We start from the raw sequence: 10000 nt of genomic DNA, 5'->3' as shown, positions 1-10000 counted from the left end.
CAGGCAGTGGCTCGGGTGGTTGATGTCCTTGATGATCTTTATGGCCTTCCTGTAGCATCGGGTGGTGTAGGTGTCCTGGAGGGCAGGTAGTTTGCCCCCGGTGATGCGTTGTGCAGACCTCACTACCCTCTGGAGAGCCTTACGGTTGAGGGCGGTGCAGTTGCCATACCAGGCGGTGATACAGCCCGCCAGGATGCTCTCGATTGTGCATCTGTAGAAGTTTGTGAGTGCTTTTGGTGACAAGCCGAATTTCTTCAGCCTCCTGAGGTTGAAGAGGCGCTGCTGCGCCTTCCTCACGATGCTGTCTGTGTGAGTGGACCAATTCAGTTTGTCTGTGATGTGTATGCCGAGGAACTTAAAACTTGCTACCCTCTCCACTACTGTTCCATCGATGTGGATGGGGGTGTTCCCTCTGCTGTTTCCTGAAGTCCACAATCATCTCCTTAGTTTTGTTGACGTTGAGTGTGAGGTTATTTTCCTGACACCACACTCCGAGGGCCCTCACCTCCTCCCTGTAGGCCGTCTCGTCGTTGTTGGTAATCAAGCCTACCACTGTTGTGTCGTCCGCAAACTTGATGATTGAGTTGGAGGCGTGCATGGCCACGCAGTCGTGGGTGAACAGGGAGTACAGGAGAGGGCTCAGAACGCACCCTTGTGGGGCCCCAGTGTTGAGGATCAGCGGGGAGGAGATGTTGTTGCCTACCCTCACCACCTGGGGGCGGCCCGTCAGGAAGTCCAGTACCCAGTTGCACAGGGCGGGGTCGAGACCCAGGGTCTCGAGCTTGATGACGAGCTTGGAGGGTACTATGGTGTTGAATGCCGAGCTGTAGAGTCTGAGTCTAGAGTCTGGACTGGGACTGTCTGGAGTCTGGAATGGGGCTGTCTGGAGTCTGTACTGGGGCTGTCTGGAGTCTGGACTGGGACTGTCTGGAGTCTGGACTGGGGCTGTCTGGAGTCTGGACTGGGACTGTCTGGAGTCTGGACTGGGACTGTCTGGAGTTTGGACTTGGACTGTCTGGAGTCTGGACTGGGACTGTCTGGAGTCTGGACTGGGGCTGTCTGGAGTCTGGACTGGGACTGTCTGGAGACTGGACTGGGGCTGTCTGGAGTCTGGACTGGGGCTGTCTGGAGTCTGGACTGGGACTGTCTGGAGTCTGGACTGGGACTGTCTGGAGTCTGGACTGGGGCTGTCTGGAGTCTGGACTGGTGCTGTCTGGAGTCTGGACCCCATCCCTCTAACTGAGTCTGGACTGGGGCTGTCTGGAGTCTGGACTGGGGCTGTCTGGAGTCTGGACTGGGGCTGTCTGGAGTCTGGACTGGGGCTGTCTGGAGTCTGGACTGGGACTGTCTGGAGTCTGGACTGGGACTGTCTGGAGTCTGGACTGGGGCTGTCTGAAGTCTGGACTGGGACTGTCTGGAGTCTGGACTGGGACTGTCTGGAGTATGGACTGGGGCTGTCTGGAGTCTGGACTGGGACTGTCTGGAGTCTGGACTGGGACTGTCTGGAGTCTGGACTGGGACTGTCTGGAGTCTGAACTGGGGCTGTCTGGAGTCTGGACTGGGGCTGTCTGGAGTCTGGACTGGGACTCTCTGGAGTGTGGACTGGGGCTGTCTGGAGTCTGGACTGGGACTGTCTGGAGTCTGGACTGGGACTGTCTGGAGTCTGGACTGGGGCTGTCTGGAGTCTGGACTGGTGCTGTCTGGAGTCTGGACCACATCCCTCTAACTGAGTCTGGACTGGGGCTGTCTGGACTGGGGCTGTCTGGAGTCTGGACTGGGACTGTCTGGAGTCTGGACTGGGACTGTCTGGAGTCTGGACTGGGGCTGTCTGGAGTCTGGACTGGTGCTGTCTGGAGTCTGGACCCCATCCCTCTAACTGAGTCTGGACTGGGGCTGTCTGGAGTCTGGACTGGGGCTGTCTGGAGTCTGGACTGGGGCTGTCTGGAGTCTGGACTGGGGCTGTCTGGAGTCTGGACTGGGACTGTCTGGAGTCTGGACTGGGACTGTCTGGAGTCTGGACTGGGGCTGTCTGAAGTCTGGACTGGGACTGTCTGGAGTCTGGACTGGGACTGTCTGGAGTATGGACTGGGGCTGTCTGGAGTCTGGACTGGGACTGTCTGGAGTCTGGACTGGGACTGTCTGGAGTCTGGACTGGGACTGTCTGGAGTCTGGACTGGGGCTGTCTGGAGTCTGGACTGGGGCTGTCTGGAGTCTGGACCCCATCCCTCTAACTGAGTCTGGACTGGGGCAGTCTGGAGTCTCCCTCTAACTGAACTGAGCCAATACAATACAATACATCTAGTGTTCGCTCTAAATGCTACAGTCAAAGTTATCCCGACACACAGACGTAGGATCAGATAACACTATGTTCAGCCCTAACCTAATTTGACCCTAGATCAGAGGTTGGGGACAACGCCTATACCTCCTCACCGATACATACTGATGTAGGATCAGATATAACTATGCACAGCACTAACCTTAAAAACATGGAAATGTATATCTGCCTAATACTTACTGTAGAGAATCTGAACCCACTACTACATACTGTATATAATCTGAACCCACTACTACATACTGTAGAGAGTCTGAACCCACTACTACATACTGTAGAGAATCTGAACCCACTACTACATACTGTATATAATCTGAACCCACTACTACATACTGTAGAGAATCTGAACCCACTACTACATACTGTAGAGAATCTGAACCCACTACTACATACTGTAGAGAATCTGAACCCACTACTACATACTGTATATAATCTGAACCCACTACTACATACTGTAGAGAATCTGAACCCACTACTACATACTGTAGAGAGTCTGAACCCACTACTACATACTGTATATAATCTGAACCCACTACTACATACTGTAGAGAATCTGAACCCACTACTACATACTGTAGAGAGTCTGAACCCACTACTACATACTGTAGAGAATCTGAACCCACTACTACATACTGTAGAGAATCTGAACCCACTACTACATACTGTAGAGAGTCTGAACCCACTACTACATACTGTAGAGAATCTGAACCCACTACTACATACTGTAGAGAGTCTGAACCCACTACTACATACTGTAGAGAATCTGAACCCACTACTACATACTGTAGAGAGTCTGAACCCACTACTACATACTGTAGAGAGTCTGAACCCACTACTACATACTGTAGAGAGTCTGAACCCACTACTACATACTGTAGAGAGTCTGAACCCACTACTACATACTGTAGAGAGTCTGAACCCACTACTACATACTGTAGAGAATCTGAACCCACTAATACTTACTGTAGAGAGTCTGAACCCACTACTACATACTGTATATAATCTGAACCCACTACTACATACTGTAGAGAGTCTAAACCCAGCCATTTGTATTCCAGTCTGTCTGTCCTGTGATACGGTGAGTCTGTGTTTCAGTTTGTCTTTCCTGTGATACGGTGAGTCAGTGTTCCAGTCTGTGTTTCAGTCTCTGTCCTGTGGTACGGTGAGTCTGTATTTCAGTCTGTCTGTCCTGTGGTACGGTGAGTCTGTGTTCCAGTCTGTGTTCCAGTCTGTGTTCCAGTCTGTCTGTCTTGTGGTACGGTGAGTCTGTGTTCCAGTCTGTGTTCCAGTCTGTCTGTCCTGTGTTACGGTGAGTCTAATGTTCCAGTCTGTGTTCCAGTCTGTGTGCCAGTCTGTGTTCCAGTCTGTATTCCAGTCTGTGTTCCAGTCTGTCTGTCCTGTGGTACGGTGAGTCTGTGTTCCAGTCTGTGTTCCAGTCTGTGTTCCAGTCTGTGTGCCAGTCTGTGTTCCAGTCTGTGTTCCAGTCTGTGTGCCAGTCTGTGTTCCAGTCTGTGTTCCAGTCTGTGTGCCAGTCTGTGTTCCAGTCTGTGTGCCAGTCTGTGTTCCAGTCTGTGTTCCAGTCTGTGTTCCAGTCTGTGTGCCAGTCTGTGTTCCAGTCTGTGTTCCAGTCTGTGTGCCAGTCTGTGTTCCAGTCTGTGTGCCAGTCTGTGTTCCAGTCTGTGTTCCAGTCTGTGTTCCAGTCTGTGTTCCAGTCTGTGTGCCAGTCTGTAGTCCAGTCTGTGTTCCAGTCTGTGTTCCAGTCTGTGTTCCAGTCTGTGTGCCAGTCTGTAGTCCAGTCTGTGTGCCAGTCTGTAGTCCAGTCTGTGTTCCAGTCTGTGTTCCAGTCTGTGTTCCAGTCTGTGTGCCAGTCTGTAGTCCAGTCTGTGTTCCAGTCTGTGTTCCAGTCTGTGTGCCTCTCTCTGTAGCTGTATCTCACCTCCAGCTCCTCATTCTCCCTGTGATCTGATTGGCCAAGAGGTTGGCCTATGCCTGCATCCCAAATGGCACTATGTCCTTTTGACCTGAGCCCCTGTGGGCCCAGTAGAAGTGCACTCTGTAGGAAATAGGTTCCCATTTGGCATGCAGACCCGTCCCTAACATTCATGTATGCATTGGATGTCAAGCGGTCTGAATATTCAGGCATCGGAGGTCAGGGAAGGGGATGGGGGTAGACAATCTGAGGGTGCTCAGCTACACGAGGCGTTGGGTTACTGATTGGCTACCGCAAGCACTGTTTTCACAGCCATTGTTACCTCGCAAGGGCTCGAGGTATAGAGAGAGAGAGAGAGAGAGAGAGAGAGAGAGAGAGAGAGAGAGAGAGAGAGAGAGAGAGAGAGAGAGAGAGAGAGTGTGTGTGTGTGTGTGTGTGTGTGTGTGTGTGTGTGTGTGTGTGTGTGTGTGTGTGTGTGTGTGTGTGTGTGTGTGTGAGAGGAGGAATAGGAGAGAGAGAGAGAGAGTGAAGGAGAGTCCGCAGGTTTTGGTAGCGGGCCGTGGCACTGTATTGTCCTCAAAGCGAGCAAAGAAGTTGTTATGCCTTGGCAGGAACTAATGGGGATCCATAATAAACCCCAGGAAGAGTAGCTGCTGCCTTGGCAGGAACTAATGGGGATCCATAATAAACCCCAGGAAGAGTAGCTGCTGCCTTGGCAGGAACTAATGGGGATCCATAATAAACCCCAGAAAGAGTAGCTGCTGCTATGGCAGGAACTAATGGGGATCCATAATAAACCCCAGGAAGAGTAGCTGCTGCCTTGGCAGGAACTAATGGGGATCCATAATAAACCCCAGGAAGAGTAGCTGCTGCCCTGGCAGGAACTAATGGGGATCCTTAATAAACCCCAGGAAGAGTAGATGCTGCCTTGGCAGGAACTAATGGGGATCCATAATAAACCCCAGGAAGAGTAGCTGCTGCCTTGGCAGGAACTAATGGGGATCCAAAATAAACCCCAGGAAGAGTAGCGTCTGAGTGAGGTATGAACGGCCCAGTACCTCACTGGGGCCAAGCTTCCTGCCATCCAGAACCTATATAACAGGCAGTGTCAGAGGAAAGCCCATACAATTGTCAGAGACTCCAGTCACCCAAGTTATAGATGGTTTTCTCTGCTACCGAACGGCACGCGCTACTGGGGCGCCAAGTCTAGGACCAAAAGGCTCCTCAACAGCTTCTACCCCCCAAGCCATAAGACTGCTGAACAATTCATAAAATCGCCACCTGACAATTTACATTGTACCCCCCCTCCCTTTTGTACACTGCTGCTACTCGCTGTTATCAATGCATAGTCACTTCACCCCCACCAACATGTACAGATTACCTCAACTAGCCTGTTCCCCCGCACACTGACTCGGTACCGGTGCCCCCTGTATATAGCCTCCAAATTGGCTCTGTACTGGTACCCCACCTGTATGAAGCCTCCACATTGACTCAGTACCGGTGCCCCCTGTTTATAGCCTCCACATTGACTCTGTACCGTAACACCCTGTATATAGCCTCCACATTGACTCTGTACCGGTACCCCTGTATATAGCCTCCACATTGACTCTGTAGCGGTACCCCCCTGTATATAGCCTCCACATTGACTCTGTACCGTAATACCCTGTATATAGCCTCCACATTGACTCTGTACCGTAATACCCTGTATATAGTCTCCACATTGACTCTGTACCGTAACACCCTGTATATAGCCTCCACATTGACTCTGTACCGGTACCCCCTGTATATAGCCTCCACATGGACTCTCTACCGTAACACCCTGTATATAGCCTCCACATTGACTCTGTACTGGTACCTCCTGTATATAGCCTCCACATGGACTCTCTACCGGTACCCCCTGTATATAGCATCCACATTGACTCTGTACCGGTACCCCCTGTATATAGCCTCCACATTGACTCTGTACCATAACACCCTGTATATAGCCTCCACATCGACTCTGTACCGTAATACCCTGTATATAGCCTCCACATTGACTCTGTACCGTAACACCCTGTATATAGCCTCCACATCGACTCTGTACCGTAATACCCTGTATATAGCCTCCAGTTGACGCGGTACCCCCCCTGTATATAGCCTCCACATTGACTCTGTACTGTAACACCCTGTATATAGCCTCCACATTGACCCTGTACCGGTACCCCCTGTATATAGCCTCAACATTGACTCTGTACCGTAACACCCTGTATATAGCCTCCACATTGACTCTGTACCGTAACACCCTGTATATAGCCTCCACATTGACTCTGTACTGTAACACCCTGTATATAGCCCTGCTATTGTTATTTTACTGCTGCTCATTAATTATTTGTTAAATTTTTTAAGTTAATAATAATAATAATAATAATAAGCATTTCACTGTAAGGTCTACTACACCTGTTGTATTCAGCATTTCACTGTAAGGTCTACCTACACCTGTTGTATTCATCATTTCACTGTAAGGTCTACTACACCTGTTGTATTCAGCATTTCACTGTAAGGTCTACTACACCTGTTGTATTCAGCATTTCAATGTGAGGTCTACTACACCTGTTGCATTCAGCATTTCACTGTAAGGTCTACTACACCTGTTGTATTCAGCATTTCACTGTAAGGTCTACTACACCTGTTGTATTCAGCATTTCACTGTAAGGTCTACTACACCTGTTGTATTCAGCATTTCACTGTAAGGTCTACTACACCTTTTGTATTCAGCATTTCACTGTAAGGTCTACTACACCTGTTGTATTCATCATTTCACTGTAAGGTCTACTACACCTGTTGTATTCAGCATTTCACTGTAAGGTCTACTACACCTTTTGTATTCAGCATTTCACTGTAAGGTCTACTACACCTGTTGTATTCATCATTTCACTGTGAGGTCTACCTACACCTGTTGTATTCAGCATTTCACTGTGAGGTCTACCTACACCTGTTGTATTCAGCATTTCACTGTAAGGTCTACTACACCTGTTGTATTCAGCATTTCACTGTGAGGTCTACTACACCTGTTGTATTCAGCATTTCACTGTAAGGTCTACTACACCTGTTGTATTCAGCATTTCACTGTGAGGTCTACTACACCTGTTGTATTCAGCATTTCACTGTGAGGTCTACTACACCTGTTGTATTCAGCATTTCACTGTAAGGTCTACTACACCTGTTGTATTCAGCATTTCACTGTGAGGTCTACTACACCTGTTGTATTCAGCATTTCACTGTAAGGTCTACTACACCTGTTGTATTCAGCATTTCACTGTGAGGTCTACTACACCTGTTGTATTCAGCATTTCACTGTGAGGTCTACCTACACCTGTTGTATTCAGCATTTCACTGTAAGGTCTACTACACCTGTTGTATTCAGCATTTCACTGTGAGGTCTACTACACCTGTTGTATTCAGCATTTCACTGTGAGGTCTACTACACCTGTTGTATTCAGCATTTCACTGTAAGGTCTACTACACCTGTTGTATTCAGCATTTCACTGTGAGGTCTACTACACCTGTTGTATTCAGCATTTCACTGTAAGGTCTACTACACCTGTTGTATTCAGCATTTCACTGTGAGGTCTACTACACCTGTTGTATTCAGCATTTCACTGTGAGGTCTACTACACCTGTTGTATTCAGCATTTCACTGTAAGGTCTACTACACCTGTTGTATTCAGCATTTCACTGTAAGGTCTACTACACCTGTTGTATTCAGCATTTCACTGTAAGGTCTACTACACCTGTTGTATTCAGCATTTCACTGTGAGGTCTACAACACCTGTTGTATTCAGCATTTCACTGTAAGGTCTACTACACCTGTTGTATTCAGCATTTCACTGTGAGGTCTACTACACCTGTTGTATTCAGCATTTCACTGTAAGGTCTACTACACCTGTTGTATTCAGCATTTCACTGTAAGGTCTACTACACCTGTTGTATTCAGCATTTCACTGTAAGGTCTACTACACCTGTTGTATTCAGCATTTCACTGTGAGGTCTACTACACCTGTTGTATTCAGCATTTCACTGTGAGGTCTACTACACCTGTTGTATTCAGCATTTCACTGTAAGGTCTACTACACCTGTTGTATTCAGCATTTCACTGTGAGGTCTACTACACCTGTTGTATTCAGCATTTCACTGTAAGGTCTACTACACCTGTTATATTCAGCATTTCACTGTAAGGTCTACTACACCTGTTGTATTCAGCATTTCACTGTGAGGTCTACTACACCTGTTGTATTCAGCATTTCACTGTGAGGTCTACTACATCTGTTGTATTCATGTGCCATTTGATTTGATTTGATTTGATTTAGTGTTCCATTATTAATGTGACCAGTGATTCCATGTCTATGTATATGGGGCAGCAGTCTCTAAGGTGCAGGGATGGGTAACCGGGTGGTAGCTGGCTGCTGATGAGCCTGTGTCCACGCAAGACTGACAGACAGAGACAGACAGAGGTAGACAGGCAACAGGCTGAGGTTATCTGAGGCTAAACATCACAACGGTCATGTCTGACAGAGAAAGAGCAATGACAGAGGAGAGGAGAGGAGAGGAGAGGAGAGGAGAGGAGAGGAGAGGAGAGGAGAGGAGGGGAGAGGGAGAGGAGAGGAGAGGAGAGGAGAGGAGAGGAGAGGAGAGGAGAGGAGAGGAGAGGAGAGGAGAGGAGAGGAGAGGAGAGGAGAGGAGAGGAGAGGAGAGGAGAGGAGAGGCAGAGGAGAGGAGAGGAGAGGAGAGGAGAGGGAGAGGAGAGGAGAGGAGAGGGAGAGGAGAGGAGAGGAGAGGAGAGGGAGAGGAGAGGAGAGGAGAGGAGAGGAGAGGAGAGGAGAGGAGAGGAGAGGAGAGGAGAGGAGAGGAGAGGAGAGGAGAGGAGAGGAGAGGAGAGGAGAGGAGAGGAGAGGAGAGGAGAGGAGAGGAGAGGAGAGGAGAGGAGAGGAGAGGAGAGGAGAGGAGAGGAGAGGAGAGGAGAGGAGAGGAGAGGAAACGAGAGGAAGGGAGAGGAAATGAGAGGAAATTGCAGACAGAGTGGATGTGCCAAACAGTTAGTGGATTTCTCTCCTTCTTTCCTTTCTTTAGACCCGAAATGGGCACTGAACCGTGGCGGAGATCTCTCACCTTTACCTTGACGCTGACGCAGCCTTCAACCACACAACACAGCTAATCAACCTTACCGTTTACCGGACACCGGCTTCCCACCGCAGTCACTCGCTCCACTAAACTCTCGCTGCGTGGAGGGAACAAATCAAAAAGGTAGAATGTGTAAGAGAGAGAGACATATTTCCCTCAGATTACACAGACCCAGAGAGACATATTTCCCTCAGATTACACAGACCCAGAGAGACACACATATTTCCCTCAGATTACCCAGACCCAGAGAGACACACATATTTCCCTCAGATTACACAGACCCAGAAAGACAGCAAGATGTGTGACCTGTTGCCACAAGAAAAGGTCAACCAGTGAAGAACAAACACCGTTGTAAATACAACCCATATTTATGGTTATTTATTTCCCCTTTGTACTATATGCACATCGTTACAACACTGTTATATAGACACTATTTACTCTATTCTTTTATTTGTTATTTTGAAACTTGAAAGAGGTTAACAGTTCATTTGTATTGTTTATTTCACTTTTGTATCTACTTCACTTGCTTTGGCAATGTTAACGTATGTTTCCCATGCCAATAAAGACCTTTGAATTGAATT

At 48.5% G+C, this 10000-nt stretch overlaps 1 protein-coding gene across 1 annotated transcript in view; it reads right to left on the bottom strand.

Moving 5' to 3' along the window:
- Window positions 1-10000, bottom strand: part of LOC121838990 — a 50756-nt gene that overhangs the window by 3836 nt on the left and 36920 nt on the right. The window contains exon 7 of the mRNA XM_042294991.1: window positions 9464-9516. Coding sequence (XP_042150925.1) covers window positions 9464-9516 — 53 coding nt within the window. The remainder of the gene's footprint in view (window positions 1-9463; window positions 9517-10000) is intronic.

This window comes from Oncorhynchus tshawytscha, linkage group LG13 (genome assembly GCF_018296145.1).
Source record: "Oncorhynchus tshawytscha isolate Ot180627B linkage group LG13, Otsh_v2.0, whole genome shotgun sequence".
NCBI classification, from domain to species: Eukaryota; Metazoa; Chordata; class Actinopteri; order Salmoniformes; family Salmonidae; genus Oncorhynchus; species Oncorhynchus tshawytscha.
The sequence above is the reverse complement of the archived record's forward strand: the minus strand, read 5'-3'. Positions and strand labels throughout refer to the sequence as shown.